The sequence below is a fragment of the Cololabis saira genome, chromosome 21, assembly GCF_033807715.1.
Source record: "Cololabis saira isolate AMF1-May2022 chromosome 21, fColSai1.1, whole genome shotgun sequence".
In the NCBI taxonomy this organism is placed as follows: Eukaryota; Metazoa; Chordata; class Actinopteri; order Beloniformes; family Belonidae; genus Cololabis; species Cololabis saira.
The window spans coordinates 16503131-16521344 of record NC_084607.1 but is presented as its reverse complement, the minus strand read 5'-3'; the positions used below and the strand labels follow the sequence as shown (position 1 = coordinate 16521344).

The following is an 18214-nucleotide window of genomic DNA, read 5'->3' as shown; positions in this document are numbered from 1 at the left end:
TGATGCTATTTTTTATAAACTCGTCAAATATATTGCAACATTATGTAGTAATTATATATCTAATTTTATTTGTCTGTACGTCATTTACGACGCAGAGACATGTTGTTTAGTTTAAAATCACAAGACTTTAACGCCACCTCGTGGCCATAGTAAGAACACTATGCTGATTTCCGGTTTGAGATTTCAAAATAAGGCGTCAAACCATAACGAGTAATGTAAAACAACCTCACGATTTCCAAGTCTTCATTTTTTTCTCTCTCTCTCTCTCCCTCTTTACAGATATTGGTTAAGTTGTACCCTGTTCCAAATCTGGTTATTTTGTTTGTTATTATTATTATTATTATTATTATTATTATTATTATTATTATTATTATTATTATTAGTATTATTATTATTATTATTATTATTATTTTGTTTGTGTATATTTGTTTTATTGTTGCAACTGGGACTGACCTCCCATCTCTCCAGGACCTGCACGCCTCCAGGACCCTGAAGCGTGCAGGAAAGATTGCAGCAGAGCCCTCTCACCCCGGACACGAACTGTTTCAGACTCTTCCCTCTGGCAGGAGGCTGCGGTCCATCAGGACCAAAACCTCAGGCCATAAAAACAGTTTCTTGCCCAGGACTGTTACTTAGGTATGAGCACTGGGTGATGAAATGGGTAAAAAATCGTGGATAAAAAAAAATATTAAAAAAAACAAAAAACAGTTTCTTCCCGACTGCAGCTGTCCTCATCCAAAAGGCCCCGGACCCCCTTCTCCCCCGTCTACCACGGACTACCCCCCCATCCCACTCTACGTCACATTAACGTAAAGACTCCACTCCTGACCTTATGCGTCACATTAACGAACATCCTAGGTCACCTTTGTACAGACTCATTACTCTTTAAAACCAACATGTTGTACAATTTTTCTTTTAATATTATTTGTTCTTTTGTATTGCACCAATCACCACAACAAATTATTTGTATGTGTTAAACTACGTGGCAATACACTTCTTTCTGATTCTGATTCTGATTCTATTCTATTCTATTCTATTCTATTCTATTCTATTCTATTCTATTCTATTCTATTCTATTCTCTTAAATTAAATACTTACCTGCTGTACTCTACTACCCTTACCTTTTTTTTTTAAACTTGTGCTTTTTATTATTTTACCTCTTTTCTTATCATTTTATTTCATTGTATTTGTTATTTACTGTTTAATTGTCTTGTTGCTTTTAATGTTGATGTAAAGCACTTTGAATGACCTTGTGTTGAATTTTTTTTCTAGTTTTTCAATTTTATTTTATTCCTTTTGGGGTAATATTGTCTATTGCAGTTTTTTGTTGTTTTTTTTTTACCTTTATAATATATTATTGTAATATGTTACTATTTTATATATGTATATATATTTGTGTTTTGGGTGTTTTGTGTTTTGGGGGTTTATAAAAAAGAAAAAAGATATTTGTATTGTACTCTATTGTGAGCAATGCTGTACAGGATTTCTTTTTGAATAAACAAATCTTTTTAAAAAAAAAGAATTGTTTACAGGCGTAGGGCTATTTGACATTGTTTCAGTTGTCTTTTAAAGCTTGCTTTTGTTTTTTCTTTAGTAATCTGTCCCGGAATTGTGCTATACAAATAAATTTGCCTATTCTATTCTATTCTATTCTATTCTATTCTATTCTATTCTATTCTATTCCAATCTATTCTATTCTATTCTATTCTATTCTATTCTATTCTATTCTATTCTATTCTATTCTATTCTATTCTATTCTATTCTATTCTATCAAGGCAGACAGCGGCAGGTTAACCCTTCCGGTTACAAATTCCAAAATAAGACTCGGATTCGTGGAGCAGCGCAAGAAAGCAACAGGTTCAGCTGTTCAGAACATGAGACTCGGAGCCAATAGAAATCCGCTGTGGTCAGTCACGTGACCCGTGCAGCGTCGACCGAGACACTTCCGCTCGGAAAGGTCGTCAGAGTCTCTCAAACCTCCGACCAAAACAGAGAACCGCAGGGAGCCAGCACGCCAGAGGGGGGGAGAGGATCCGTCTGGAGACGTAGAGTACACAAACAGGTACGTTAATGAATAAATTCAGTAAAACTGAGTGTAGTTTTGACACCATTGCTGTGGCCTCAGTTCAACAGGTGTGCTGAATTGGCGTGAGCCGCACTCAGACTGCAGAGCTAGGTAGCTTTAGGATAACTGGGAGAGAAGCTGTCAATAAAGGTGCGCCCTCTGAAAATAATGTTATTATTTTCTCTCCATGCTAACAAATCCACCTCACACCCCACTTTAACTGTCAATTTGCCGACGTTAACTCGAGCTAATTGACTAATTAACACCTGGCTTCGCAGTTGATCACCTTCACCCTGTTTATGTATTTATGTCTAATGCAATATTAGCATTAACTTCACGTTTATTTGTTTTTTTCTTTTATTTTCTTTCATTTATTTTGTATTTGAGCTCTTATTTTGGAAATGACCGAATAGACAGACAAGCAAACCTTCATGGATCACTGGGCAGGTCATTTTTTCATTTTATTTATTTCAAACCACAACAAAACCACAACTCTCGTACTACAAAACAAGAACAGAAAGTTACAGGACACCATTGAACAGAACAAGCAACAATACCAACAACAGACACTATAACAAAACAAAACAAACACTGTTTGAAAAGGGGATGGCAGAAGCAAAGCTTATTAATTTCCATCCCCCTCCAACACACATATAACAAAGACAACCACAACACAAAGTTACTCCCTTAAGCCCCTCTTCCCCTCAATCATTTCATTTCTTTACATCAGATTATCCCCCCTAGTAAAGGTGGTTTGTGACTTTAGTGACTCGTCCTGAGCTGGTTACAGCAGCAGTTTGACTTGTTCTTCAGGGGGAAGGTGGATACTGTAAAAGGAGTGGCTTTGAGACTTTTCTGTAGCTGCCACAGAGTGTTACAGGTGCGTAAAGCGTAGTTAAAGCTTACTAGAGTTGCTGGTCACATGCTACCCTGTAATCCCGAGATTAGCCTCGTGTGGTCGATTTCCTAGTGGGATGTTATGCTGTTTAGCTGCGGTGCAGTCAGGGAATCTTCACAGCTTAACAGAAACAGCTTTTTAACACATTGTCTGTTAACCAGTGGTTTATGTTGAACCTTGTTATCATGATCACATACCTGCACTGGCTGTTGAGATCCAGGTGAAGCGCCAGAGTCCTTGCAAACACCAGGAAACCGGTCATGAAATCACTACACTGGCTTCCAGTGAGTCAAAGGATAGAGTTTAAAATCTTACTGCTGGTCTACAAAGACCTGAATGGTCTTGGACCAAAATACATGCTTGATCTGTTAGTTCCCTATGAAGCTCCCAGACCCCTGAGGTTCATCTGGATCTGGTTTGTTGTGGTTCCCAAGAACCAGAACCAAACAAAGTGAGGCAGCGTTCAGTTATTCTGCTCCTCACCGGTGGAAGAAACTTCCTGTAGACCTGAGGTCTGCTCCAACTGTAGATCCTTTAAATCAGGGCTAAAAACATTACTGTTTACTGAAACGTACTCTTAAATTAAATACTTACCTGCTGTACTCTACTGCCTTTAGTTTTTAACAACTTGTTATTGTGTCTTACTGCTTTTAAGGTTGATGTAAAGCACTCAGAATTACCTTGTGTTGAATTGTGCTATACAAGTAAACTTGCCTTGCTTTAAATATTTTATATTTCTTCTTCCACCTCCTTTTGGTGGGGGGCCCTAACATGCTTGCTTTTCACTGGTGTGTTAAACTAACACTCAGCTGTAAAATGCTTCCCTCATTGGTGTTTTTGAACATGGGTGCAATCCACAGCAGAGTAATACAATTTAATTATAATTTAAGTGTCAGTAATGAATATCACTGCTCAATTTCTGTGACTCCTGGTTGATTTTCAGGGGTGTTGAGCGCTCACAACCGCCGGCAACATGGGGGAACTCTTCAGAAGTGAAGAGATGACACTGGCTCAGCTATTCCTCCAGTCCGAAGCTGCCTACTGTTGTGTCAGTGAACTGGGAGAAATTGGGATGGTGCAGTTCCGTGATGTAAGTCTGTTTTTATATATCCATTAGTCTTTTGAATCATAACTTATTTCATACTTTTGGATTGGGTTTTGTAAGTCATTTTAACAAACCAAACAATAGTAGCTATCTTTATTTGCTGGGATGACAAAATCAGCCGGATTAGAATTGCTGTGGAGACGGTGCATGCCTTTTGGATCATGTGCTCACAGCTGACCCGCCATTCCAAGCATGAGAAAGTTTCCTGACAAGTCCCCAAGGCAAGCTTTGTGCTTGAATACAGGATGGTTTGTAATAGGAAAGGTCTGTGTATTGGAATTCTTATTCATGTAATCACATGCTTTGAACTTCCTCTGCCAGTTAAAAAAAATATTAATCTAGCAAATTATTTAACTTTGAAAATAATCATCTATGTTCTGTTTTTTTTTTCTTCCTCTTGCAGTTAAATCCTGATGTGAATGTGTTCCAGCGAAAGTTTGTCAATGAAGTACGACGATGTGAGGAGATGGATCGGAAACTGAGTCAGTTTGCTTGGATATTTCTTTACAGGAAACCTGCATTTCCTATTTTATGAATAATGTGTTGCTGACAGTTACACCTCTTTTACCAAAACATTATGTTAAAATTACACCCTTCAAAGCATAATAAAAGGCCCTTATCTTGATCTATTTTCGTCTCATTATGAAATAACGACATGCTCACCTGTCAACAATCTCACTTCTTCTTCTCAGGGTTTGTGGAAAAAGAAATCAAGAAAGCCAATATAGAAATACTCGACACAGGAGAGAACCCCGAAGTCCCTTTTCCAAGGGACATGATCGATCTAGAGGTGACTGTTGCATGTTAAATGAAAAAGCAGAGCAGCTCTGAGGCCTATGTTTCTCGGCTAACACTCTTCTTTTTTTTTAAACTCTGACAGGCAACTTTTGAGAAGCTTGAGAATGAACTGAAGGAAATAAACACAAACCAAGAGGCGCTAAAGAAGAACTTCCTGGAGCTGACTGAGCTCAAGCACATTTTGCGCCGAACTCAGCAGTTTTTTGATGAGGTCAGCTTCACTCTTTTAGAAGAGAGGATATAAATGTGTGCCCTTCTCTTTGTAATTTAGTTTCACTATAGTGACTTTTACTTCTGTAATTGTTTTTTGGTTTTAAATCCAGAATCCAGCATGTATAACATCAGAGGCAAATATATGTAAATGTGCTGAACTTAAATAAATGAAGGAACATGCTGCTTTTAGTTCTTTCAGGTAGATCAGAGTAAGTTCCTGTATTTTGCTAGTGGGGAATATGGCTTTTACAGATAAGCCGTCTGCACTCTCCACTCTCTTGGAAATACAAAGGCACATTTATTGCTGCTTGATTTGGCAAAAGGTGTTTTCACTCGTGATCTTTTCTAGTTGCTCACGTGGCTACTGCTCATTTAGTGTGCTGTGGTTCCACTGCTGTGTAATATTTTACTTGAGTATTCATTTAAACCTCAGTGTTGATAGACCAGAGTAACTCCTTGCTTGTCCACCTTTGCCCAGCATCAGATCCATTTCACTGCCTTTGCAAACAAACCTTGGGTCAGCTTAAATGGTCAAGTTGTCTTTTATAAGTTGTTATGAGCTTGGAGTGAGCGGAATCATTTAGCCAAATGAATAGCTGTTTAGACATTAACTGAACTAAGGAAAACAAAGTCTTGCTTTTTTTAAACATCCTGCTGTAAATGTCACCATTTTAATAGGGAATAAAATTGCATATACAGAACATGACACTTATATGATATACATAAAAATAGCTTTCACAAGTATGTAAAGTCTATAATTAAGTTCCAGCAGTGATAATGTTTGTTTAATATCTCGAGTTGTTTGTTGTTGTAGATGGAGGATCCAAGTATACTTGAAGAGTCATCCACTCTCATGGACCCCAATGAGCCTACCCGAGTGGCTCCACTTAGATTAGGGTAAGTTTGCTTTGTAGACCTCTGCAGTTTAAAGGTGTGTGTTTTGTGGTTGTTTCTTTTCTTTTGAAGAGCAACCAAAGAATAAAAACTTCATTGGACCCTCCTCTACATTGATGAAAACTGAGCACACAAAAAGTGACTAAATGGTTTTGTTTAACTCAAATTATGAAGCGAAGGTAATTTATCGTTATTCAATAGTTTGTTAAACAACGATTAAGTTGCAGAGTTTTCTCCCCTTTTGATAGATTTGTCGCTGGAGTCATTGGCAGGGAGCGTATCCCTACATTTGAGAGGATGCTGTGGAGAGTTTGCAGAGGAAATGTTTTTCTGCGGCAGGCGGACATTGAAGATCCTCTGGAGGATCCAACTTCAGTCAGTACTGTTCATAAACAACAATTACCGTATTTTCTGGACTATAAGCCGCTACTTTTTCCATAGGTTTTGAACCATGCGGCTTATACAAAGATGCAGCTATTCTGTGGATTTTTCTTCCACCGCTCGGGGCGCTTTAACCGGAATTAGAATCCAAACTAAGACAAAATAAATGCAAAAAAAAAACTCTACTTCTTCTTTAGCAGATAGAAGTAGGTAGAAGCAGATTTCAAACAGATAAATAAATAGCGGTTATTTTCTCTTGGTTCTGTCCCGTTTTAATCAGCAAAGTTGCTGCCGTGTTAAAAGACACTGTTAGGAAAGGATCTATTTAGGTACAAACATGTACATCATTTACAGTTCAAAATCCTTCTGTACATGTAGTCAATATCTAATCTAACAACATAAATATCTGCGGCTTGTATATTTTTTTTTTTTTAACTAGAGCGGATGCAGCTTGTATGCAGGTGCGGCTTGTATATCTTTTTTTTATTATTTAAAAAAAAAATTGAGCGGATGCGGCTTATATGCAGGTGCGGCTTATAGTCCAGAAATACGGTATGTTCTTTATTCTGTTAAAAGCTAATGACGAATATAGAAGTACGCAGATGATGAACAAAGAGTGGCTATGCATTGTCTTCACAGGGTGACCAGGTCCACAAGTCTGTCTTCATCATATATTTCCAGGGAGATCAGTTGAAGAATAGAGTCAAGAAAATCTGTGAGGGGTAAGTGACTGAAAAACATTGGTATAATCTAAAGTTTGTTTTGTTTGAGGGTTTTCCCCTTCTTTCTCTTCTGTTGACTTACATGTCTGACTGTACTCACTAATTCTTCTCCTCAGATTCAGGGCAACATTGTACCCGTGTCCAGAAACCCCACAGGAGAGGAAAGAGATGCTAGCAGGAGTAAATGCTCGCATTGAAGACCTGCAAATGGTAAATACTCATTTGGAAAAGTCACTTGCAGAAAGATGACAACTTAATACTGACATGCAGAAAAAAGTGGTTAGTTCTTCTTTCTTCATATTTCTGCTGGTTCAGCGGGATGGTTTTTTTTCCACTTTTTTTTTTCCAATATATGCAATGGATATTTCTTAAAGGGGACCTATTATGAAAAACACGTTTTTTCTTGTTTTAACATATATAAAGTGGTCTCCCCTCACCCTGCCAGCACAGGGGAGACAAAATACCATGAATTTCTGCAAGGTGTCTGACCCCTGCCGGCCAGAGTCCCCCAGTGTCACGTGGTTTTTTTTGAGCCGATGAGAATCTGCTCCCGTCGTTACGTAACGACGGGAGCAGATTTCCATAGGTTCAGCCTCCGCTGCTGAAACCACGCCCACAACCAGCTCTCTGGCTCAGGCTGGAGCGGTCCTTCCTTCAGCCAGTCGGACGCGGCGCCGCGGCGGAGCGGATCCAGGTTAAATCATCCAGGTTCCCGGGTGGTTTGGGAGCTGGGTCCTCGGGGATCTGTCCCAGGCAGGACCAGCTTCACCCTACGAGATTTTCAGGCAAATCTGTCGGTTTGATCCCCGGTAAGGGGCGATGCGCTGCGGATGCGCTCCGGAGCGGATCTGTGCGCCCGCCGTGGGCTTGCGGCGCCCGTCGCGCAGCATCCGCCGGGCAGATCCGGCTGAAATTCCGCTGGTCGGTCCCTGGGAGTCCCTGCTACCAGTCCAGGCCGGTTCCTGCGGTCCCGGCCGGTCGGAACCGCTCAGATTCCCTGGTTAAAGCCGCGGTGATGCGCGCTGCTCCAGTGCCACGCCGGAGCCACGCCGGGTGCCCGGCGTGGCTCCGGGGCCAGCGTTCAGCATCCGCCGGGCAGATCCGGCTTAAATAGTGCATAAATGTTATTTATATACAACTCATATTTTATTTTTTTAACAATAAAGTTTCCATTTGTGAAAATTCAGTGTTGTGATAATTTACAGGCTTGGGCTGCTCTGGCGGAGCGAGGTTTATGCTCCTCCCCTGCTACACGTCATTCAGGGAGCCAATCAGCACAGAGCCTCATTATCATACCCCCCCCTTCCCTAAAAATGAGGCGCAGAAAAAGAGGTTAGAAGCGGTAAAACTAGTGACATGGCCCACAGGCTGGATTTATGATTTATGTAGAAAAAACAAGCTTTAGATTGTTTTTAAGACATTCAAGGCCTGTTTAAAATATACATTAAATGCCATAATAGGTCACCTTTAAGGCCTAAAAATGGTGCCACATTTTCTCTATTGTTCAGATTTCTGACAAGCCTCTGATTCACTGAACAGTGAACACTGAACATTTCAAAACACTGCTGTTTTGAAATGATTTCACCGGGCTGTATATTTTAAATAAAACTAGTTTAAGCAGAACTATTACACAGAAAAATGTCCTGACAGAGGCAGTTTTTCCTCCTAACGCCACAGCTGCTGGTTTACTGTGTAGTGTCTTCCCCATCGCTTATCTACTTCAAGATAAAACAACCCAAGAAGATCCGTCCGTCCTTCTTCTTTGCTATCTTGTATTAACACATGCAGCCATGTGGAGGTTTTATAACACACCATAGAGCTAGTTTTGCCAGGTGTCAAATGCAGTCTCATATTATAGGATTACTAACAAAGCTGTAAACACAACTTGCGCAAGAGAATGCACGTACTTAATATGTGTTAAACAAAATGGCAGTTGTGTAACAAGAACCTCAGTGTTTGTGGATGTAGTGTTGTTTTGTTGCTGCTTGGGAAACTGAGCTGAATTACAGAGTGGCATGAACACAGAAGAATGTAAATCTTCTATGTGGAGCAACGTCAGCATCATTTGGAGACATCCTTGGCAACAGGCGACCTTGCAGCGGGGGACAGACGGCACAGACTTTGAACGTCTGACTGCTTGCTGGTCTTGGAGCTTAGTTTTGAATACAAGTCATACAGCTGGGTTCCTGGTACTGATATCCTGTATCCCTTTATGTAAACATCCAGTATTTATCCGAAACGTTACAGTATTTTATTTGTGCCAGTAGTAAATATAAACTAGCCATGATCAGCAATATTAAAATAATAAAAGGCTTGCAATATTTCAGTTGATTTGTAATGAATCCAGAATGTATAACGTTTTTGTAATTGCATTACAGAAAATCACAATATTCAAATTTTCTGAGACAGTCCTGTATGTCCCCTATTTTACTGAAGGGGACCTAACTCTCTCAGAATTAGTAGACCAGCACTTATCTGTGCTGTGCCCTCCTCTTGATATCTTGCTTGTGTTGTTCTCTCGGATGTAAGCCACTTTGGATAAAAGCTTCTGCTAAATAACGGTAGTAGTAGTGGCCTTTGAGGATCTGGATTGGGGAACATTGTTTTGAAAGAAGGGAGCCGCGTTCTGCTGTCGGGATGGAGCCTCTGCCACGATCTGATGGTCTGAACTCATCAGCATCATGAGAGGGACCAAAAATGTTCTGTCCCAGTTGCAGTAGACCGTCGTCTTTCAGCCAATGCTGCTTCAATCTCTATTTTCTCTCTAATATGGCCAAGATGATGGGTTTATCTTGTGTCTTCTTCCAGCTTTATTAGCAAATACTTCATTGTTTGTCATAGCTGTGTGTAACCTGGGTTACAGAACGCCACTCCACCTAGTTTTACTTCAAACCAATTCATGGAAATGAGCCTGATGTGCAGTTTCTGTGAAGTACTGTACCTGTTCAAGAGTTTGTTTGAACTCACTTTCCAACTTGATGGCAGTTTCAGCACTGTTGGGCTCTTTTCTGTGCTTAAAGGTGCTGAACCAGACTGAGGATCACAGGCAGAGGGTCCTGCAGGCTGCAGCCAAGACGGTCAGAGTGTGGTTCATCAAGGTGAGGAAGATGAAGGCCATCTACCACACCCTGAACCTCTGCAACATCGATGTCACTCAGAAGTGTCTGATCGCTGAGGTGTGGTGTCCTGTCTCCGACTTGGACGCCATCCAGTTTGCCCTGCGACGGGGGACGGTGAGTAAACAAGCACCCTCATGGTTAATGTTTAATGTCCCTTAACCAGCCAAGTTCATTGTAGTGTCCCAACCAATTAATCTCTTGTTCTGCTACATCAGTTTAGTTTTTTTCCCCCCATTTAAAATACACATTTTCCTACTTAGTGTAGCCATGGATTCTGTTATGCAATTTTAACGATTTTTATTGTGCTAGACCTGAACATTAAGACTATTTTATGTAAGAACTCTCTCTTTTTTTTTTTTAAATCAAGAAAGCAACTAAACATAATTTTGTTCCCACTCATTCTCTGCGTTCTCACATGATTCTCTGCTTGGAATGATTAAAGTTCAATGAAGCCTTGAGGATATGTCAGAGTAGTTTCATTGTTCTAGACTTTTCATTTCCAGTCGTTTCCATAATCTTTTACATCTGTGGAATAAACTAATGTGTAGTATAACCTTCCCTTCTTCCACACTGTTTCCCTCTCTCTAGGAGAAGAGCGGCTCCACTGTGCCTTCCATCCTCAACAGAATGCAGACCAAGCAGACCCCTCCCACATATAACAAGACAAACAAATTCACCTCAGGTTTCCAAAGCATTGTTGATGCCTATGGAATTGGCAGCTACCGTGAGATTAACCCAGGTTGGCACATGTCACACCTTTTCTCTACCTTTCTCAAGCGTTATAACTTCATTATCTTCATATCATTATCTATACCTCGTCATTACCTTGCACGTGCTGATGTGAGGTGGAATATTTTTGTTCAGTGTTTATCCAACTAGCTGAGGTGTTGAAAGAGTCAATGAAAGGCTTTTTCCAAGCTCTTTTTCAAGCCCTCATCATCCATTATCATCTTGTTAGGAAATGCTTGTTGACATTTTTCACTCCTTTGTTTCACACCCCACCCACCCCTTCATTTGCCTCCTTGTCTCCAGCACCATACACCATCATCACCTTCCCCTTCCTATTTGCGGTCATGTTTGGTGACCTGGGCCATGGGACGCTTATGACCTGTGCTGCTCTGTACCTTGTGTTGAGAGAGAGCAGGCTGATGGCCCAAAAGAATGATAATGAGGTATGGATCCCACCATGGCCGTCTCATCAGACCTTCAACCACCTAACTGATGATACATGAAGCTCTTGAGCTGCACAGGGCCTGCAGCCTTCTAGAAACCCTGTTTCTTTAATTGCATAAGCAATTTTTAACCCTGACTATAAAGATACGTTCATGATTTTCTTCCAATATTGTTTGTGTATTTTATTTATTTGTATTTTTTTTTTTTTTTGTGGCAGATATTTAACATGGTGTTTGCGGGGCGCTACATCATTCTGTTGATGGGAATGTTCTCAGTGTACACTGGCATTATTTACAATGACTGCTTCTCAAAGTCCCTGAATATCTTTGGTTCCGGATGGAGTGTGAGACCCATGTTTGGAGAAAGAGGAGGCAACTGGTCGTAAGTATCACGTGAAAGCAGAGATTATGGTTGATCCTTTGGTCATTACAAGCACAAATGGTGAGAGTCCCATACCTAGCAGTTTAAATGACTCGCTGCAGTCCTCACCTTAGTGGACGGTGTTGCTGTTGAGCAAATAATACCAGTTGAATAAGCGGTGCACATGGGATACAAAGGCCCTGTCCCAATACTACCACTACCCCTACTTTTCAGCCCTACCCGTAGATTTTGCGCGTTCCCGTGAGGGTAGTGGTGTCCCAATTCCTCTTTTCACCTAGGGGGAGTGGAGAAAACGAGGGTAGTGGCTATGAATCTGTCCCTACGGAGCGAGGGATTTCGGATGCACCCTAGCTGAACTAGGGCCAGAAAAATTTCCCAGAATGCTTTTCGTCATCATTTGTGGACTGAATCAAAAAAAAAAAAACATGGTGGACATTTCTTAAATGCGTTTTGATTACATTTCTAGCGAGAAATGTATATTTTACTTTCATAATATTCACTCAGTGAATGTACATAATCACTCGTTTGCCTGTTGTTGCGAAGTCTTCTTCAAACCTCGCCAGAATAAAGGCTGATTTATGGTTCCGCGTTAAACCAACGCAGAGCCTACGGCGTAGGTTATGCGGCGACGCGCACCATACGCTGTAGGCTCTGCGTCGATTTAACGCGGAACCACAAATCGGCTCCCGAGCCGGCTGTACTCATCTCTAAATTTTCGGAGCAAATTTCTTAACAGGCGTAGCTACAACTGTTAGATTTCATCTATTAAACCAACATTTATTTTCCTAAATGATTTATTTCCGCCATCGGTAATTCTCAACAGAGCTGCAGGTTTCTCCTCCGGGACGACGGCGCAGCGCGATCACGTCTGCACTCCGGCTGCTGCTGCTCCGAGCCGGCGGCTCTTATCATCTCCGAAAACATTGCAGCAAATTTCTTAACAGGCGTTATTTGGATAAACTGAGCCCAGGTTGGGGATCTTAACGGTTACTTTTATGCCTGAAAAATTATTAAAACTTAATAAAGTGGCATATTAACAGCGCTACTGCTGAAATTAAAATAGCTTTTTGCTCTCGGCTTTCTGATATGGTGTGACGTATGTGCAAACGTAACTACGCAGTTGCTTACGTACCCGAACGTAAACCACGCAGTGACGTAGCACGCAAAATTTAGGGGTGGTGCTGAAAAGTAGGGGTAGTGGGGGTATTGGGACAGGGCCCTGGGAAGATTTCAAGTGCCCTAAAATCTGTGGCTTCTTTTTTAGTGGTAAAAAGTAGGGGGTGTATTAGGATTGGCCCAAAGTCTATTGATTGCAGTACCAGCTACCAGTGGTACTGACACTAATGCTCGATCCACTGTGCACGGCTGTGTACAGCAGAATTAAAAAACGGAGGTTAGGTTCAAGTGAGAAAACTGATGTGTTGTCATCCCCTTCAGGTTTGACACACTTACTGGAAATGCGGCTTTACAGTTGGACCCTGCGGTAGATGGAGTCTTCAATGGCCCGTACCCCATCGGCATTGATCCAGTAAGTCTTTTTTTTTTTTAGATCTCATTGTTGGGCTAAATTCAAGTCAGCCCGGCTGCTGGTTATCCCACACAGATCATGTCTTTGGTCATAATCATCTATATCTTCATACATAATCTTTATATAACTTGATTTTATGAACCTGATTATTTTGTTTTTAGATATGGAGCATTTCTATCAACAAGCTGACATTTCTGAACTCCTTCAAGATGAAGATGTCTATTATTCTGGGAGTCATCCATATGATCTTTGGAGTCACTCTGAGCCTCTTCAACCATCTGTGAGATTTCAGTCCTCATCTAGTTGTTTTTCTGTCATTTGGTACGTCGTCGTCATAATGATGTGGTGTTTGTGGGTTTTTGCAGGTATTTCAATAAGCCACTGAATATCTACTTGGGGTTCATCCCAGAGATCCTCTTCATGTCCAGTCTGTTTGGCTACCTGGCCATTCTGATCTTTTATAAATGGTTGTCGTATGACGCACGCACCTCGTTGGACGCTCCCAGCCTTCTCATTGCCTTCATTAACATGTTCCTCTTCAACTACAACGACCCCACTAACAAACCTCTCTACAGGGGGCAGGTCAGTGTACATGCTTATCCTTCACTTTATTTGACATGAGACCAACAATCTAACTTTTCTTTTTGCTTTCCTCCCTGCCTTTGCAGATGGGCCTGCAGACATTCTTGGTGTTAATTGCCCTGGCCTGTGTTCCCTGCATGTTAATTGTAAAAACTCTAGTTATGCGGCGACAGTATTTGTGGCGGAGAAATCTGGTAAGACAATACAAATATTGCCCTCCATGCACCAACTTCATACTTAACTGTAGTTATAAATGTAAAAATTGATAATTTGTTGATTTGAATTGTGTTATTTTGCCCATCCCGTGTAACAGGGCACACAGAACTTTGGAGGAATCCGGGTGGGCAATGGTCCGACCGAGGACGAGGCTGAAATCATCCAGCATGACCAGCTCGCTCAGCAGTATGACGAAGAACCCGAGGTAAAAATGAACAATCTATCTACAATACTGCTATAAGACAGACTAAATTTTCTGCTCATTGCCCAAAAGCAGAAATGACCACAGAGCAGCAGTTTAAGAGCTCCAGGAACAGAGACTGTACGATCTTCATGCATCTTTGAATAATTCAGCCACCTGGCCATAGCTGGAAACAGAGGCTCACGTTTCCACTTCCAATTTCTTTTAATTATGGATGTGCCAGGTTGTTTAAGTCTGTCTTTATATTTAAACCAAAATGATCAACTGAAATGAAACTGACCTTTTGACCAGATGTGACTCTGAGTGTGTGTGTGAGCAGAATGTCAACATTCTCCAATACTGTTTCACCATATTTCTTTAAAATTGAGTAACTGGTTTCTCTTATTGCTTTCCTGTTTTGTTGACGTTTGTTCATGTGTGTGTGTTTTTAATAACCAAGCGTTGCCTTTTGTCACCTGCTTTCAAGGCGCGTGAGGAGGAAGAGGTAGGCCAGGAGCTCATGCTGCACCACCACCCTGCAAACTATCCCTTCCCGTCTATGCATGTCTAGCAGCTCTGTCTTTTAGCGGCTCTCCCTTGTTGTGTTAGCCACTGTCTGCTCCTCTTAGCTGTGGCATTGTGGCTATGTCTGTGTTAGTGTGTTCCAGGTGTTTCTGGTGGAAAAAGGGTTGCAGGTTTTCATAACATAGTGGGTGTCAGTGCTTCCCTATAAGCTTGGTGATGCATGACACATCAGCAGGGCCGCTTATTTGGTTTCACAAGGCCCAGAGATGACAAAGCGTCTTGTATTTTGAGGGTGGTTGCTTATCTACAATGGCTAATAACTCTTATTAATTACTTGAATGATCATGCATCCGCGGTGACCCGGAGTCCTCCGTTGAAGACTGAAGGCTCTGTTGTACAGAAAAGTTTTAGCACGTTACACTGACATGCAGATCCGTTTTCCTCCAGTTTAACTTCGGGGATGTGGCAGTGCATCAGGCGATTCACACCATAGAGTACTGTCTGGGCTGCATCTCCAACACTGCTTCATATCTGAGGCTTTGGGCTCTCAGTCTGGCTCATGCACGTAAGGCAGCAGCAACACATCTTTGCAAGAAATGAACAGTCAATAACTTCCTTGTGAAACCACTGTTAACTTTCTTGGTCTGGTGCGCAGAGCTGTCGGAGGTGCTGTGGTCCATGGTGATGCGTATCGGCCTTTCTTCGAGGAACCTTGGAGGCTTCATCCTTCTGGCCCTCGTCTTTTACTTCTTTGCTGTTCTCACAGTGGCCATTCTTCTCATCATGGAGGGTCTGTCAGCCTTTCTGCATGCACTGCGACTGCACTGGTAAGTTTTAATATGTGCTTCTCACTTTCTCTCGCAAGGATATCTTCTAACTGTAAATACTTCCTGTTTAAGATGGTCACTGGCGCTCCTCTCCTAGAAGCACATAGACGGAAACATTGTCAGTGTTACCATAAAAGGTGCCCTCCATGTAATAATGGGGACTAGTTACCTAACCAGGATGTCTCAATTAGTTTAAGAGAGAGGAAGTTAAAGCCTGGGAACTGTCAATGTGGGTGAGAAGGAGGAAAATTAAGACATTCTGTTGGGTATAATGTAGAGTTAATAAAACCCATGAAAACACTGTTTAAAAAAAAGAAATGAGGGAGGCAGTATAGAAAGAAATTGTAATAAAGCCAAAGGGCTTTAAAGTTGCAGACAGGTGGTGCAAATTAGTCCTTTAATTTTCAGTTTTTGCAGACTTGAATATACTGTTCATCAATTTGCAGGTTCAGTTTTGAAATGTGAGGTCTCCATTATACAGATTTACAGCGCCACCTGGTGGCCTCACCCCCACCACAGTCCAGTATTGTACAGATGCAGAGATGATCAAACGGTCAGATCATTGTTAAACTGATGGGGAAAAGTTCACAATTTCAGCAACTCCTCATTTTAATAAGTTAAATTATCTGGCAGACAATTGTCAGGACGGGCCCCTTTGGAGAGTCCAGAAAAAGGTGGTTTAGTTTAAAATATCAGATATCTTTACATGTAAATGAACTTGCCTGTCAGAATTGTATAGAAAAACTAAACTAACTTTAAATTAAACAGCTCTGTTGCTAAAATGTTTGATTCTCTACAGATGCAGCTAAACCTCTGCCAGGAGTTAAAACGTGTAATGTTTAGGACTTCATCTTTGCTGACCTGTGGCCAGGATTTGTCTCCTCTCTGTTTTGTTTATACGTGGCGTGTACAGGATTCTTGGACTCTGTTTAACACGCTGTGGGCGACCCTCAGTTGTCTCTTCAGACGTTTTTGCTAAATTATTAAAGTGGGATGATCTGTGGCATAGCGAGAGGGAGTATACTTCAATACTGATTGGGTTTCATGGGGATCCCCCCCCCCATAAGCCTGCAAGTAAATTATGTATGCTAACATCTTGTGAAATGACTATGCCAACCTCATTGACTTTCCTACACCAGAGAGGGTTAGGAATGACGTGGTTCCCTTGGCTCCTCAGTGAAAAGGTCATCCAGCCGTCACTTGGCATTGGATTTCTAAAAATAGATCATTTTCTGAAGGGCCGAGGCTTAGATGTCCTTCCCTGGGACCAGACCCAGGATGTAGACATGAGGGAGCACAGGTGCGTGTGGACTGGAATGAAATGCAGGGGTCATCGGCCAGGACTGCTCATCTCAGCTCTGCTCAGCCTGTCACCTGTTATCACTGCTGGGAAATGTTCTTGCTCTGCTCAATGGCTTTAACAGTATTTAAATTTTCTTTTCAGGGTGGAGTTCCAAAACAAGTTTTACGCAGGTCAGGGCTTCAAGTTCCTCCCATTTACCTTCGAAAGCATCCTGGATGGGAGATGTGAAGAATGAAGGAGCTCTACTTCTGTAAATGTTTGTCATCTGTGTGGAGTTGAGTTGTGATACACACACACACACACACACACACACACACACACACACACACACACACACACACACACACACACACACACACACACACACACACACACACAGACCCCTTCTTTCATTTGTGTCTGCAGCTAAGTGTTCACCTTCCCTGTGTTAGAGTAGTTCAGTAATACCCAATGACAACTTACTATTCATTCATTCAGCCTTGATTGTAATCTGTTTTGTTCTAGAAAAGCCTTTATTTGTTTTGAGTTATTATTTATGAAATCTTTTTCATCATTTCTTTTTCCTTGTACTGTTGCACAATAATGTATCGTGACCTGAACCTGCTACTTCCACATTTCTTTCATCAAACTTAGTGAGGATCTGAGCGTAAATCTTCACGTGGTTGTATGTTTTTCCTTGAGATCGTCTTTGTTCTTGAGCAACTGTCACCACCTTGTGCACTCTCTGGATTAGATGCTGCACACTGACTTTGCACACGGAGCTGTAGCGCTTAAAGGGAATGAAGCTGATTTTGCGTCAGGATGTAGGCCGTTCTCAGACCTTGTCTCATGACCTTCGTGTTTGTGTGTTGATCTTTGATGAGGAAGAGAAGGGGAAGCTATATCGATATGTGAATTATTCGTAGAAAACTAGCTCATTAAATGACATCAGTCTGGCTTTTGATTCTGGTTCCTTCTGAAGATTTCATTAGAAGTTTGTCAGACGTTTACGTTTAGAAGTTAGAACATCGTACAACATTTTCAATTTGTCAGAAATGTTTGAACATCCACATTAATTGAGCATGTTTTTGTCAATAAAATGGGAAAAGCTGGTTAAAGTTTGTTTTATGTTGGTTTTATTTACTCCTATTGACTTTCCTCCTACAAACCTTTGAATGTGCCAACTGGACTGACTTATGTAGAAAATCTTTTTTTTTTAATTCTTAACATAATTGTAAATGTAAGAATTCATTAAAAAAACCAACAACGTAGATCTGAATCATCAGATTAAACTTTGGACTTAACTTTTTCATGAGCTTTATAG

At 41.2% G+C, this 18214-nt stretch overlaps 1 protein-coding gene across 4 annotated transcripts; it reads left to right on the top strand.

Annotated features, from left to right (window-relative positions):
• Positions 1-1928: 1928 nt before the first annotated feature.
• On the top strand, positions 1929-18008 carry atp6v0a1a (ATPase H+ transporting V0 subunit a1a). Of its 4 annotated transcripts, none has more exons than XM_061712775.1 (23): positions 1929-2062; positions 2126-2215; positions 3907-4053; positions 4472-4550; positions 4761-4858; positions 4949-5077; positions 5894-5976; positions 6222-6348; positions 6994-7076; positions 7193-7286; positions 10097-10309; positions 10784-10934; positions 11228-11367; positions 11586-11749; positions 13187-13277; positions 13439-13557; positions 13643-13859; positions 13946-14053; positions 14173-14280; positions 14744-14761; positions 15229-15346; positions 15437-15608; positions 17053-18008. In XM_061712775.1, the coding sequence occupies exons 3-23, from the start codon at positions 3937-3939 to the stop codon at positions 17144-17146; spliced, it is 2523 nt and encodes an 840-aa protein (XP_061568759.1). In that variant the 5' UTR covers positions 1929-2062; positions 2126-2215; positions 3907-3936; the 3' UTR covers positions 17147-18008. The 4 variants fall into 4 exon arrangements, with proteins under 4 accessions (XP_061568759.1, XP_061568757.1, XP_061568758.1 ...); XM_061712773.1 differs by having other exon boundaries at positions 14717-14761; XM_061712774.1 differs by lacking the exon at positions 2126-2215 and having other exon boundaries at positions 14717-14761.
• The last annotated feature ends 206 nt before the right edge of the window (positions 18009-18214 follow it).